The following is a 15,000-nucleotide window of genomic DNA, read 5'->3' as shown; positions in this document are numbered from 1 at the left end:
TTTGATACTTGAATATTTCCTTCGCTCGAAACGATTTCGATATGTTTATAATGTCGATTTCGATAAATGATATAATTTGTAGGTGATAATTTATTTTTTTTTAAATTATTTCTATTCGTTCTCTTTTTTCTTATTTTCTTTTTTTTTTCCTTTCACTTGGTAAGATCTATAAAAGGTACATGTGTCCCTGTGTGCGTGCGTGTATGTGTGCGTATCTATGTATAAAAAATATTTGTATCAATGATTTTTCATTGCTAGCGAATTCATAGAAATTCATAGAATTTCGTAGAAAATGCGTCGTATAACGAAAGTCGCTCGAGATTCAGGCATTATCGAATAAAAAGTCTCTCGAGAGTTCCGCGGGTAATCGTCCGTGTCGCGTGAGAGGACGACGTTACGTTACGACGATTATTTTGTCTTATAATCTGCCAACTCGACAAGGAATTACCCGGTACGGTTTAATTCGATCGAATTAGAGACAACCTCCTCTTGCTCTTCTTACGAGGTACCTCTTCGTAAGACTTCCTCTTTCTTCAGATGAGAAAGATTAAAAAATATATATATATATAAGAAAAAAAGGAGAAAGAGAATCAGGTTTCCTAGCAAGTGAATTTTGTTGGATAAGCTTGGCTCATAAAAATCATTAGATCATTAAATGAACGAAGAAACAAACGAAAAAAACGAATTATTTGTTTTAATTTCGTTCTTTCTTTTTCTTTAGATTCTTTTTTTATTTTATTTTATCTTTTTTTTATTCTTTTTTATTTTTTTAAAGATCTACGCAAACTCCTACAAACGGCCGAAGTGGAAAAGGTAATAATAGGAGAGAATTGCACAGCACCGGCTATTGATGAGTTCCCATCGGACGGATTTACGCGAGTAGAACGACGATCTGGTTTCATAGCGATTCATTTCGCCATTGCTATTTATCTATTTTTACTTTTGGCCATCGTCTGCGATGATTTCTTCGTACCTTCGATAAAGAAAATATGCGAAAGTAAGAAAATCCTAAAAAGGGCGAGTTTTTTTTCTGTTAATTTTATAGATTCTTTATACTTTTTATCCGTTGATACGATAGAAAAGTATTTTACTTTCTTAATCGATGAAATTTAATTTGTAGAGATGAAGGTGAGCGAGGACGTCGCCGGTGCAACCATTATGGCAGCTGCTAGCTCCAGTCCGGAATTATTCATCAATGTCATTGGAACTTTTATAACGGAAGGGGATTTAGGTGTAGGTACGATCGTTGGTTCCGCTGTGTTCAACATACTTGCTGTGCCAGCTTGTTGTGGATTATTTGCTAAACAGGTTGGTTTATCGTAAGAATATATTTTTAAAATGATATATATCTCTGTCGTACTCAAGTACAGAAAGAATACATGTGTGTGTGTACAGAGAGAGAGAGAGAGAGGGCGAGACTTATCTCGACCATTATAATCAAATCGATAATAGCAAGTTGTTGGAATTGTTTTTTTTCTTTTTCTTTCTTTTTTTTAGGCACTAGATTTAGAATGGTGGCCCATCACACGCGATACCTTGGCATACTCTTTCACTGTACTTTTATTGATTATAACACTTCGAGACGGTCGTATCGAGTGGTACGAAGGCTTGATTCTCATCATATTTTATATACTTTACATTTTGGGTAAGTCGAAAAATTTGATGGAACGGATGGTACAACGTCGATGAAGGATTTTTCTTTAATTTATTTTTTCTTTCTTTTTTCTCTTTTTTTCCATCTCTTCAATTCTTGTTTTCATCAACTTTCTCCTTTATTCCTATTTTTCTTTCAGCAATGTGTTTCAATCGAAGAATCAGTGGATTTATGAAACGTGTCACGTCGAAGAGAAAACCGTACAAGAGTATCTCCGAGAATAGTCCTCTTATTCCTAGTAGTACGATTGAAAATTATGTGAAAATTTTGATTTACACATTTCCTTTTTCTTTTTTTTTTTCTCGTCGATTTTAATATTTTATCCTTTTCGTTTTTTTCTACAGCGTACACAAAAAACGTCGACATCGAGAATTTCGGTACGAGTGAAGAGGAAGAAGCACGTGAGTGTTCATATGAAACTTTAAATAAAAATAAATCTTACACACACACACATACGCGCGTACACATATATTTTACTGTTTATAGTTGAAATCGTAAGTATGACAAGTTGGCCGAGCTCGAAGTACGAAAGAATATGGTGGGTTTTAACATGGCCGATCAATCTGGTACTGCTCGTTACGATTCCAGATTGCAGGAGATCAAAATTAAGATCATGGTATCCTCTAACATTTATCATGTGCATCATATGGATCGCTAGCACGTCTTACATAGTAGGATGGGTAATCACCATTATCGGTAGGTACTTTTTCTTTCTTTGTTTTTTTTATTTTTTAGACTCCCTCATTTGATAATTAAGACTGATAGATTTATTAATAAAAATACATATACACGTATACATACATATATAACTTGAAAGGTGATACATTCGATATTCCTGACTCGATCATGGGATTGACTTTCCTCGCTGCTGGAATGAGCGTACCTGAAGCTGTATCTAGCGTTATCGTAACAAATCAAGGTAATTAACGATTACAATTAACAGAAAATTATAATCTATATATATATATATATATATATATATATATATATATATATATATATATATATATATATACATTATACGATCTCTGATATAAGGAATAATTTTTATTCATTTAGGTCTTGGTTCCATGGGTATAAGTAATTCGATAGGTTCGAATGTATTCGATGTTCTACTTTGTCTAGGATTACCATGGTTTGTGAAGGCCGCCATAATGCCGACCATACCTGGGGAACATAGCGTTAAAATTAATTCGCAAGGTCTCGTTTACAGTTCTGTATCTCTCTTTTCTACATTATTCGTCCTATACATATCTCTCGCGTGTAACAAATTTAAATTAAATCGTGGCATTGGTGTAACATGTCTTATCACATACGCCATATTTTTAATATTCGCATCAATCGTAGAACTTAATATCTTTTTCGTCGTCAATTTACCCGTATGCAATCATTGACGATGATTATCATGTGCGCATTTTCTTGCCCGTATGCTTTCTATATAAAGGCAACGTAAGTTAAAATACATATATATCAAACAGAGAAAGTTCGTCAATGTGCTAGTCAACTATTTGTAACATGTCCATTTAGTATATTAGAATATATCATTTTTGAATAATATGAATTTGAATGTATTCCGCGTTAAATAGATTTTTTAGTTAAATTTATACTTGACGCATGTTACATTTAGTACTTAGATATATATATATGTGTGTATGTGTGTGTGCGCGCGTGTATATGTGTATACGTAAGTGTAAATATATGATATATATGATATGTTATTTATCTTTTACATTATTAAGAACATTAAAGAAAGATAGATATCAGAAGGAAGTGCTATTTATCACGCGTATCTTGGTGTTAACTTCTATTAGAAGATCATATTATGACAATGAGAGAATCAAAAAGGAATATGATTAAATATAAATTTGGGATAAATGACGGATGAATGGTCCAGATTGAAATGTTGTTAAATATTTATTGAAATGTATGTAACAGGAAGGCTTTTAAAGCTGTCCACAATCCGCGATCACTATCTTTTGATGGGTTTTGCCGCATTGGGAACCGATACTTTCTATCTTTTTGACTACATCCATACCTTCGATAACGGAACCAAACACTACGTGTTTTTTGTCCAACCAAGGAGTTTTAGTAGTTGTTATGAAAAATTGAGATCCATTGGTATGTTGTCCAGCATTGGCCATGGAAAGTATACCAGGACCCGTGTGTTTAAGTTCAAAGTTTTCATCTTCGAACCTCTCTCCATAGATAGATTTACCTCCGCTGCCATCATGATTTGTAAAATCTCCTCCTTGACACATAAAGTTTGGAATTACACGGTGAAAGGTGCTACCTTTGTATCCGAACCCTTTCTCTCCTGTACAGAGAGCACGAAAATTCTCTGAAGTTTTTGGTACCACATCCGGTCGTAATTCTATCACGATACGGCCGATAGGCTTCTTATCTGCAGTGATATTGAAATACACTTGCGGCAAACCCATTCTCTTCCTTTACAATATAAAAACTATTAACACTGGACCTAAAGTACAACATTCGTAAAAACATTAGTAATAATATTATATTACAGCTCCCAATTATAATGTCAAATAATATTTCAATAAATTAGAATTCAATTTGATTCTTAATCGAAATAATTATCATTATAAATATTATCGTTGTTAGAAATTTTATAGAACTTACCTCAACGTGAAATATAACAACGGAAGAATAACGGTTGTGCTTCTGACACAGTTATATATATATTGATTTAAGAGGGCGCTTGCTGACACGGTGTCCAGTCTGAAGTTGATGATGATAACACTTTGTGTAAATATTGCAAGGTTGGCAGCCTGAGAAAACTAAAAATACTAATAAGTGATTCCGTAATTTATTCCACTGTATTCACTATGCGCATATAGGGCAGCCTGTGAAAGAAACGATATTGCGAGCTGGCTGTTCGAGAGTAATATTCGCGTATGTACACTACATAAGAGGGTGTTTTGACATTTGTATCTGAATCAATGCAGATTGATAAATCGACGATAAATAATTAATTGTTTGTGTCCCTTTAATATCAGGTCATGAGAAGCAGTTACGATTGACACTGACAAAAAATCGCATAATATTCATTTTATTTGCTAAGACGCACTAGTTGAACGTATCAAGGTAATATTTCTCTTTTTTTCTTCATTGTATAAAATTATTATTCGTGTAAATCTCCCGGATTGATTCGCGCGTAAGTCTATAATAATAACAATATAAATATAAATATGTAATAATTTAAAGTATCAAAATTATTTTGAGATTAGTTCTCATTTAGGTTAGTATTTGCGATATTAAAGAATTTTAGAACATGGATTCTTTCTTACGATTATGCGATAAATTAATTATCTCTTTGTTTACGTCGCGATGAATCATCTTGGGAGTTTGAAAAACATTTGATAATTTGTTAGAATAGAATACAGAATGTAAATTCTTGTAAATCGTTTTATTAAGTGAAATTATCATTGAAAATAGATTGTAAATATATTTGTGATCTTTTTCAGGTAGCAAAATGCCTATTTTATACAGTGTTGTGTCCCGAGGAATCACTATATTGGCCTATCATGCCACTTGTGCTGGTAATTTTGAAGAAGTTACAGAGAAAATATTGTCACAAATACCACCTCAGAATAATAAGATGACTTATTCTCAAGGACCTTATCTTTTTCATTATATCTGCGAGGATTCTATTATTTATATGTGCATTACTGATGATGTACGTAAAAATCTTAACGTATACATTATATTCCTTTCAAAATGCTTTAATTTATACGAACAACATATTTATCTTCTAACGAAAATAATATCTTAGCTACTTTTTTTTTTATTTTAGGACTTTCAAAGGTCCAGAGCATTTCTGTTTCTCAATGAAATAAAACGTAGATTTTTAACTGTTTATGGAGCTGGAGCTCAAACTGCTGTGGCTTATGCCATGAATACAGAATTTGGTAGAGTTTTAGCTAATGAAATGGTAAAATTTATGCGTTAAGTTTCCAAATCCAAGCACGTCTAATTGTAAGAGCAATGATACTTACATTTTTTTTTTGTAGAAACATTACAGCGAATCCAGGGACATTGATACTATATCTAAAGTTCATGGTGAACTTGACGAATTAAAAGATATTATGGTAAAAAATATAGATAATTTAGCAATGCGCGGAGAAAGATTAGAACTTTTGATTAACAAGACCGAAAACTTAACAGCGAGTGTAAGTATCATTTAAATAATTTTATTAAATCTAATGAATTCGTATATTAAGAGAAGAATATTTTTAGTCTGTCACGTTCAGAAAGACTAGCAGAAATCTAGCACGTTCGTTATTTTGGAAAAACGTTAAGATTTATGTTATTATAGGAGCGATCTTAACAGTACGTAAAAATGTGTTCATTTCTATTTACAAAAAAAAAAAAAAAAAAAGAATGAATATACATAGAATAAATTTTGAAATATTCTGTATTTTAGGTAATGGTTTACGTTGTGGTATCAATAGCATGTGGCGGATTGGGTTGGCAAAAGTGTGTTAGAAATTAGGTGCTCAAGAAGATCTGAAAAAGCTGTGCCTAGTTACGTCATATGTATAAATAAACTTTGCGAAGATTAAATACGATGTCAAGTATGGAAGGCCTTTATTAGGACAAGAATGAACAACGTCGTCTTTATACCATACTAAATATACGTATACATATATACTGTATTTATTTGCAATATTCTAAGGACGAGAACATTTCTTACTATAACACAATAGAATTATCAGATACTCATATAACATATGTAACGTAGCATAGTTAATTGTATTAATATCTATTATTTTTATTATCAATCAGGGATATTACTCTTAATCTTAAAATCCAAAAAGGGGTGAACGAAATATCGATGTTATTTTTACGTATTTTATTATACATACATATACATGTGTGCTAAATACATATACACACACACACACACACATGTATATATATATAATATATATATACATATATATAATTATTATTGTCACCGAATTATATATCACGGATAGAGAAGATTCAGTCATGAAAAGAGATCAATAAAATTGTTATCACGATTGTTGAAGGAAAATCAATAGAAAATGAGTGGAAGGAGTTTGATAGAAAAAAATCCTAATTAATCATACTTATCCTTTTCGTATCCCGACCGTGTTTAGATTCTCATTCTTTTTCCAATATATACACAACACACCAAACAGATATGCATGTGTATATATATATATCTGCATCGTAAATGCAACAAGTGTAAAAGGCATAAGAAAAAGGAATTTGAATATCATATAAGAGGTTTCTGTCACTTTCACAAGAGGGAGACTCTTGCCATCGATTTTTAAATGGAAGATCTCTATAAAATTATGATGGTAATTTATCGGTCATTCGGCTTCTTCCATGCCATTAGTCACATTAGTTTCCGCACGAGAGCCTCGATGTTTCGTGGCCATCCTTGTTTCTTGAAAACGACCTTATCTGCGCATGCTCTTCGTTATTTCTTTTCATATACACAATCTATACATGCACAAACATACAAGCCCCATAGAAAATCGTATTGGAATAAGAACGAATGTGCAACGAAGTAAGTAGTAGTCGAGTTCTATTCAACGCAGAGCCAAACCAAAAAGAAAAGGAAAAAATAAAATGAAAGTTTCGACGAAACAAATACATAAAACGAGAGAGAAATGAGAAGATCAAACGAAACTGTAACGGAACGTATACGGCCCTGAGAGTAGGAGTTAGAGAAGGGTGTAAACTGTAAAAGTAGTAGTATTGTAGGACGTAAGCGTAGAGCGGCGGCGTGTGTCGGGTGGCGGCGTGCCGGGCGCTGTCGTCGCGACGCCCGGGCCATCGGCAGCAGCTCGTCGGCTTTCGGTCGGCTTTCGCGGAGGATGTCGATGCCTCGCGTGGCGCGCCCTTCGGGGGGGTGCCTGCCAAAGAAGTGTCTCCCGCGGTACGTTACGCGTGTACCGATAACGACTACTCCAGTTTCGTTTCGTCGATTTTTTTTTTCAAATCTTTTTAAGAATTTGCGAGTTTATTCGAAAGGCTCGGTGAATGCGAAGAAATGAAATACAAATAGAGAGATCAAGAGAGAGAAAGAGAAAGTGAGAGATAGAGGAATGTATTGAGATAAAACAAAAGAAAAAAGAAAAAGTAGTAATATAGTAATAGAGATATACACGTTAACAATTGTAAACAAAAATACGAGACTCGGAGAAAAGTACGCGTGCGTGTACTATATATGTGTATGTATGTGTGTGTGCGTGCGCGCGCGCGCGCGTGTGTATGCGTATAATATAATATCGTGATAGCGATAGTAGTAATAGTATAATAGAATTCGTAGTAACAATAGTAAAATTTTCTTCCCACGAATCTTTTTGAATTATTTTGTCATCCACCATTTGAGACGTTCTTGACGTTTCATCTATTTCATTTTGGAAGAGAAAAGAGAAAGAAAGGAGAGAGGGAGGGAGAAAGAGTGAGAGAGAGAGAGAGAGAGAGAAAGTAAAACGTAGATAATATGGAGCAACGGCGAATCGGAAAAGTGGAGGGAAGCTGACGGATCCTCGTACGCCGCGCTCGTCCTTGAACGGCTTGAATGGACACACGGTAGTGGATGAAAGTGAAAACGAAACTGACCGTACACCGGGGGCGGCGTGGGAGGTGGATTCTCTGTGATATGGAGAACGTCGACAGGACGACGAATCCTTCGACGACTTCCTCGTAAGCTTTTCATCTCCTTTGCTCTGTTTTTTTCTTTTTCTTCTTCTTCTTCTTTCTTTTCTTCTTATCATTATTAATTTTCTTAACGATCAGTTCGTTAGTTTAATTTTTCTATAAAAATTGCATGAAATTGGAATCGTCACGTTCGATTCAATTTATCAATTTGTATTTTGTTTTGTTTTTATTTTTGTTTGTTTCTTTTATTTTCATTTATATTTTGCAATTAAAATATCATTTTTCTTGGTACGGCCAATAGGACTAGTGTCCCTGATAGCCGTAGATGAATATTCCTATAGGAAAAAAAATAAAAAATAAAGAAGAAATAAAAATGATACCTAACGGAATTTCTTTCGAATCGATGTCAGTGAATCTCCGCAGTTCTTTGATTTATCGCGATGAAATTTTGTATGTAACAAAAGTGACAAAAACTTTTTGCAACCACACCTCTATTTGGGTATATACGTTTAATTTATATCTTGTCGCGTGACTATACGAAGATAAGGGCGTACTAGAGTTCTTACCATATATATATATATATATATATATATATATATATATATATATATATATAATATATATATTTATATATGATATATTATATATACATATACATATATATATATATATATATATATATATATATGTACATATGTATAGTCGAAAGAAAGTGTATGAAAAGGCAACATTGTCGATATAAAAACATAACTACCAGGAGGCATGAACGCGATGGGAAATGCGTTGCCTTTCCCTGCACGTAACAGAAACGACGGAAAATCGTTGCGCTGCGGAATTCTGGGAAAAGCCTACTATGCTATAGCCGGTATATACTTCCCTGTGTTAAAGGGAAACGCATTTATTATATGTCTATAAATATTTATTTTCAGGATATAAGTCATTCACTTTCTTTTTTCTTGCTATCTCTATCGTTCGAGAAAGACTTATTCGTTTGCTGTGTTTTCAAATTCAGTTATATATAACTCGAACGAAAAGAATAGGACGGAAGGAAATGTAAAATAGAAAGAAAGAAAGGAAGGAAGAAAAAAAGAAAGAAAAAAAGAAAGAAAGAAAAAAAATAATATTTGATATCTTGCACGCGCGCGTGCGTACGTGTGTGTGTGTGTGTGTGTATGTGTGTTTATGTGTTTTTAGTGTAGCGAATATTTCTCTGACACACACGGGGGTCGTCCGACGAGGAAACATTTGCCACGTATACGACTCGTAAAACGTTCGAAGAAGCGAAGGGTCCAACGTAGAATGGCGTTCTGAACGATGTCGTACGTACGGTGGAACGTTCATTGACGTTCGAACTTCAGCATCCAGAGCGTGTACAACAACGTTGATGGACCATGAAATGAGGAACTTGCGTTAATAGGCAAATGAATTTTAGAGGTACGCTACATTTTCGATTCGATTCAATTCGTTTTGATTCGATTCGATTAAATCTGATTTGATTTTCATCGATCTTTATTGGTTTATTCATTTTCGTGGAATAAGAAGTAATTAATGGACAAGCGAAGAATACGATACATTTTACTTTTCTTTTCTTTTTTTACTTTTGTATACGTACGTTTATCTCGTTGTTGTCCTTGTCATCGGATAACGACTACGACGACGACGACAACGATGAGGACGACGAGAAGACGACGACGAGGAAAAGAAGCCTCGTTTTGGTGGTACGAAAGGCGATCTGTCATTCAAGGGCGATTCTTTCAGGCTACAAACCCGGTGGATCGTGTGTGCAGTGCCACCCTCTTTAGAATTCCCCGTCTGTGGAGTAAGGAGCTCGTAAAAGACAAAGGGGGTTGGTGTTAGAGAGGGGTGGATGAGCCAAAGCGTATGAGAGAGATAGAAGAGAAAGCAAGAAAGAGATAGATAGACAAAGAGAGAGAGAGAGAAAGAAAGGGAGAGAAAGAGAGCTATTGTCTAGTGGAGGGATAGAGATAAAGAGAAAGAGAGAAACAGAAACAGAGATAGAAGAGAGAAAGAGAAAGGAGATAAGCAAGATGGGAGAAAGCTCACCGGATCTTAGCCTCCGGCTTCGACGTGGAAGTTCGGACTCCCGAGACTCCTTCTATATGGACTTCGCTCAGGTATGTACTCACTTACTTAGTTACTATGTACGATACTTTGCTTTTGGGATCCTCGAGATATCGTTTATCGTTAGCTCGTTAACGCGAGATCGTCGACGATGGTCGTCGATTCTTGTTGTTATTATTAACAAAAACAGCCTCAAGCTCCTTAAGATAGAATTTTAATATCATCGATAACTGTACTACTACGTAAGTACTTTCTCGAATATTTAGTTTCGATATAAATCATTTTCTTTATCAGGATGATATTAAAAGCACGATGTTAGTCGATATAAGGAATTGATATATTTATCCGTTATGACGATCGGAATAATCTTTTTTAAAATTATCGTACGGGATGTGATGTCCATTTTTAGTAAAATCCATGACATTTTATGACTTTCATAATATACGCGCGTGTGTGTATGTACATATATATGTGTTTACACACACGCGTCATGCATATTCGATAAACCGACACATAGCTATCAAAGTACGATGGGAGATAATCGAGTACTGTATATATATATATATATATATATATATATATATATATATATATATATATATATATATAAATACCGGAGTTCAAACTTCATCGATTTCCAATGTATTCGACGACGAAACTTTCATCCGTTAACTTTTAAGAACGACTTTTTATGTTATATATATATGTATGTATGTATGCATGTATGGATGTGTGTATATATATATATGTATATATATATATATATGAAACAGCAATTAAATGTGTTGTATATCTTATTTTTATTCTTTCTTTTTTGCTTTTTTCCTTTTTTTCATTTTAACAGGGTATCGATTCGGATATCGAAGAAGTAGCCAGGCCAGGTGACAATTGTGACTCGTTGTTAGAGAATCAGTTGGACGAGAATGGTTGCGATCTACCGTTATTGGAGGATATTACGACAATACCGGAGGAGGCATCGGAAGAATTGAGAGAGGAGGAGGAGGCAGCGGCATTGGAAGCTGCGTCGCGTACCACCGACGTTCCTGTAATTAGTATGGAAATGGAGAAATCTAGCATAGGATCTACGATGACGACGACGTCGACGTCGATGACGACTACGACGGCGACGACTACGACGACGACGATTACGACGACTATGACTATAACTATGACGATGACGACGACGACGACGAATACGATGATGATAACAATGACGAGTACGACAACAGTTATGACGACAACTACGAGCCCGTCTACAGGTGTTGGAACTTTCTTAACTGCAGCAGCTGCTGCTGCTGCGGCTGCAGGCACGGCTACGAGGCAAGAGTGAGTATAGAATTTGTACCCTCTTTTGCTAATACCACCCTCCTCCGCATCATCGTCGCACGCGTTTTCACCCCCTTTACTTCCTACTACTACCACCACCTTCCCCATTAATCGTTATCGATATTTTCGACCATTAACGACCCCGAGTGAAATTCTCTTTTTCTTTCTTTATTTTTCTGTTTGTCCCAACTTTTTGGTATAACCTCTTCATTTTGCTGTGTAATCCGAATATTATAAATCGATCGACCAAGTATATATAAGAAAGTATATATGCGTGTATAAATATATAATTAGGACATGATCTCTGAACAGTTCTTTTTTTTCAAAAAGAATAGATTTCTTCGTGTATTTTTTTAGATATTATTTATATTTTCAATATCAAAGGTTCATTGTACTATAAAGATTTTATGTTAATTGTCGATTTTTAATTTCATAGTAAATCATTTGAAAATATTCAATCGATTATTAATTACTCGCTACTCGAAAAAAAGATATCGTATATATTCACGATTTAATTATCAAAATTTATAGGACGTTTAAAAATTTTCGACATCAAAGACGTACTTATATATATATATATACATCTTTATCATTTATTCGGTATCCGTTTTAGTCATTCATCCGTTTTGTTTTTGTTTCGAATTGTTCCGTATATCGATCCCGACTTCATGACTTTGACCGCGGCATCGTGACGCGAATTACGTTCCCCTTATACAGCTCACCCTTTCTCTCTCTCTCTCTCTTTCTCTCTCTATCTATCTATCTCTGCATACGTGGACCGTCCGCATTCCCGCACGACATTAATCACTGTCCGCGATTAACGCGCATTCCCCTCGGTACTCACGGTGAATCTACGATTTGTAGGTAAGCGTTACGTTAAAACGATTTTTAAGTGATCCTTCGCCATTGGAATATCAATTACACCATCATTTCTAATAATACTTCTCTATGTATATGTATGCGTTTTTCTCTCTTTTTCTCTCTCTTTCTCTCTCTTTCTTTTCATCGTAGATAAATGGATTCGATCGGTAGCACCGCCATTTTCTCTTGATCGATTTAACTTCGATCAGGTAGTTTGTAGAGAACTCGATTACTTCCGGCGGATATCGAAGAGGAACTCGCAGATATATGAGGCAGAGCATACGTTCCAGCAACGAAGGTTAATATTGACCTGTCACTTCGTTATGGCTTTGGAACGACCTTCATGTATGCAAAGAGAGAGAGAGAGAGAGAGAGAGAGAGAGAGAGAGAGAGAGAGAGAGGATATGAGAAAGAGAGAGAGGGGGAGAGGATGAGAGAAAGAGAGAGAGAGAGTATCCCTTTTGCTTCCGGTGAAGTGTCCTGGGCTAGTAGTAGACTTAACCCTCTCACCTCCAGACCCCCTCTCTTTCTTCCTCTCTCTCTCTCCCTCTCTCTCTCTCTCTCTCTCTCTCCCTCTCTCTCTCTCTCTCTCTCTCTCTCTCTCTCACTTTCTCTCTCTCTCTCTCTCTCTCATTCTCTCTCCCTCTCTCTCTCTTCGATCTACCCGGAAAGCAGCTTATTCCGTCGATTTACATGCAGATTCAATCAACGTAGAAACATACATGCGGAGACATATACTTACATACGTATATGTATGTATGTATGTATGCATGCATGCTTGTATCTATATATGTACATATGTATGTATGTATGTATTATATGTGTGTATATAGGTACATATAGTTATAGGTATACATCAACAGCTAGTAGTAGAAGCGTTTGCGAACGTTCGTCTTGAATGTTCGTTCCAGTCGCTCTAAGGTAAATTTGTTCTGGGCATACGGAAATCTTTCTCCAATGTGTCTTCATCCGGAAGTACGTAAATCCGCAAAAGCCAGACGCAATGGAAACGAATTTCTTCGAGGACGCGAGAGTAAGGAGTTGGTTCGTTTAACGAAATCGATTCGATCTAGTTTCCTATCTAATGATCTTACGTTTAAGTAATTTAATTCGTAATACAATTTAACGATAGGATAATCGAATCGGAAAACTAGCAAAATATCCAAGAATAAATATTTGAATCTATCATATGTCTCCCTACTACGAAATCTTATACATATTAAATCACCCTCTTTCTCTTTCCTCTTAGCGATCAACATTAACTTCGTTTTTCATCCGATGAAGTTATTCTCCAACATGATACAATTTTTAAATAAACAAATCTTAAGATTATGTTTAAGTTAGAAGATTTAATGAAAAGTCATATATTTTCTTTTTTATTTTTTTACCTAGGGATTTTGATGATTTGATTTTTTGCTTTTTTTTTATTTTTTAACCAATGTTATTAAGCGGAGAACTCCAGTGTAACGTTACGGCACTGTCAATTTCATCTGTGGTTAACGAGCTCGATATCAAATGGTCGTGTATCCAGAGATAATGGTTAGGGGGTGGGACAGAACGAGAGAGAGAAAAAGAGAGACAGAGAGAGAGAAAGAGGGACTATCAAAGATATATGAGACTAGTTACGGACTTAGCTCGCGACGACGAGGAGGGCCTCAGTCTGTAATGCGGGGTCCGAGAGTATCGTGCCACGAGCCGGAGGGCCGTGATTGTGTCATCCGCTGGTGAGGGACGTGTCCGTTTTTACCAACCTTTTCAACGAGGTGACTGCGAAAAAACGCGTTTCAAGGTCACGGATATGCTCATCAAGGAGACCTCCCTCAGGTATTCTTAGGGTTTCGTAGATCTCACTTAGATCCAATTTTAATTAGCTTTATTTGAACTGATTCTTCTCGATCATTGATCATGGTCATCGTTACGAATTCGGTAATAGATCCTTTTTATTTATAAATATCATATATATATATATATATATATATATATATATATACATATCATATATCACACACACACACGCGCGCGCGCGTGCGTATATGTTTGTATATATATATATATATGTATGATGTGTGTGTGTGTGTTTATGTATGTATATATATATATATACCATACGCTATCGATATTATATATATATATATCGATAGCGTATGGTAACAATTTGGAATATTTTGTTCATATTTTTTTTCTTTGTTACTATTCTATTAGAAATAAAAGTTTAAACGTGAGAATGAAAGAACGTTAGAGATCCATAAAAAAGAAGAAATAATATAAAAAAGACGTTTGAAAGATTAGAATCGTTCTTATGATAGAAAGGGTTTCAAGACTAGTAGCAGAAAAACCGATCAGATCGATGCGATCAGTTGTCCTTAACGTGAAACGTATTACAAAGTACGCGGTAGGAACCAAGGGAGATAAGATAGAGA

At 35.1% G+C, this 15,000-nt stretch overlaps 4 protein-coding genes across 12 annotated transcripts in view; 3 read left to right on the top strand and 1 right to left on the bottom strand.

Moving 5' to 3' along the window:
• Positions 1–3,054, top strand: part of LOC127064027 (sodium/potassium/calcium exchanger 4-like) — an 18,870-nt gene extending 15,816 nt beyond the window's left edge. For 3 of the 4 annotated variants that reach the window (XM_050994504.1, XM_050994506.1, XM_050994503.1), the window contains exons 2-9: positions 776–997; positions 1,121–1,308; positions 1,498–1,645; positions 1,794–1,895; positions 1,999–2,055; positions 2,141–2,350; positions 2,472–2,573; positions 2,714–3,054. In XM_050994504.1, coding sequence (XP_050850461.1) covers positions 776–997; positions 1,121–1,308; positions 1,498–1,645; positions 1,794–1,895; positions 1,999–2,055; positions 2,141–2,350; positions 2,472–2,573; positions 2,714–3,048 — 1,364 coding nt within the window. In that variant the 3' untranslated portion in view covers positions 3,049–3,054. The remainder of the gene's footprint in view (positions 1–775; positions 998–1,120; positions 1,309–1,497; positions 1,646–1,793; positions 1,896–1,998; positions 2,056–2,140; positions 2,351–2,471; positions 2,574–2,713) is intronic. The other variant, XM_050994507.1, reaches the window with a different exon arrangement.
• A 495-nt stretch (positions 3,055–3,549) lies between these two features.
• On the bottom strand, positions 3,550–4,435 carry LOC127064034 (peptidyl-prolyl cis-trans isomerase). The gene is made up of 2 exons (XM_050994528.1): positions 4,292–4,435; positions 3,550–4,130 (listed from the first exon to the last, which is right to left on the bottom strand). The coding sequence occupies exon 2, from the start codon at positions 4,090–4,092 to the stop codon at positions 3,598–3,600; it is 495 nt and encodes a 164-aa protein (XP_050850485.1). The 5' UTR covers positions 4,093–4,130; positions 4,292–4,435; the 3' UTR covers positions 3,550–3,597.
• Positions 4,417–6,620, top strand: LOC127064033 (vesicle-associated membrane protein 7). 3 transcript variants are annotated; one of them, XM_050994526.1, is made up of 7 exons: positions 4,417–4,564; positions 4,669–4,756; positions 5,137–5,348; positions 5,466–5,603; positions 5,683–5,841; positions 5,909–6,001; positions 6,096–6,620. In XM_050994526.1, the coding sequence occupies exons 3-7, from the start codon at positions 5,145–5,147 to the stop codon at positions 6,162–6,164; spliced, it is 663 nt and encodes a 220-aa protein (XP_050850483.1). In that variant the 5' UTR covers positions 4,417–4,564; positions 4,669–4,756; positions 5,137–5,144; the 3' UTR covers positions 6,165–6,620. The 3 variants fall into 3 exon arrangements, with proteins under 3 accessions (XP_050850483.1, XP_050850484.1, XP_050850482.1); XM_050994525.1 differs by having other exon boundaries at positions 4,544–4,756; XM_050994527.1 differs by lacking the exon at positions 5,909–6,001 and having other exon boundaries at positions 4,537–4,756.
• Positions 6,621–7,938: 1,318 nt separating this feature from the next.
• The window catches only part of LOC127064025 (proton channel OtopLc-like), an 18,691-nt gene continuing 11,629 nt past the window's right edge, over positions 7,939–15,000 (top strand). For all 4 annotated transcript variants that reach the window (XM_050994500.1, XM_050994499.1, XM_050994498.1 and 1 more), the window contains exons 1-4: positions 7,939–8,356; positions 9,506–9,745; positions 10,070–10,446; positions 11,238–11,719. In XM_050994500.1, coding sequence (XP_050850457.1) covers positions 10,360–10,446; positions 11,238–11,719 — 569 coding nt within the window. In that variant the 5' untranslated portion in view covers positions 7,939–8,356; positions 9,506–9,745; positions 10,070–10,359. The remainder of the gene's footprint in view (positions 8,357–9,505; positions 9,746–10,069; positions 10,447–11,237; positions 11,720–15,000) is intronic.

The sequence above is a fragment of the Vespula vulgaris genome, chromosome 5 (genome assembly GCF_905475345.1).
Source record: "Vespula vulgaris chromosome 5, iyVesVulg1.1, whole genome shotgun sequence".
Classification (NCBI taxonomy): Eukaryota; Metazoa; Arthropoda; class Insecta; order Hymenoptera; family Vespidae; genus Vespula; species Vespula vulgaris.
Note: the sequence above shows the minus strand (reverse complement) of the source record. Positions and strands in the feature narration are given on the sequence as shown.

Excerpts from the sequence above, each read along its gene's own strand:
- LOC127064034 (XM_050994528.1), bottom strand. The coding sequence starts at position 4,092 with ATGGGTTTGCCGCAAGTGTATTTCAATATCACTGCAGATAAGAAGCCT.
- LOC127064033 (XM_050994526.1), top strand. The coding sequence starts at position 5,145 with ATGCCTATTTTATACAGTGTTGTGTCCCGAGGAATCACTATATTGGCC. Across the intron at positions 5,349-5,465 it reads ATATGTGCATTACTGATGAT|GACTTTCAAAGGTCCAGAGC; the intron begins GTACGTAAAAAT and ends TTTTTATTTTAG. Across the intron at positions 5,842-5,908 it reads CCGAAAACTTAACAGCGAGT|TCTGTCACGTTCAGAAAGAC; the intron begins GTAAGTATCATT and ends GAATATTTTTAG.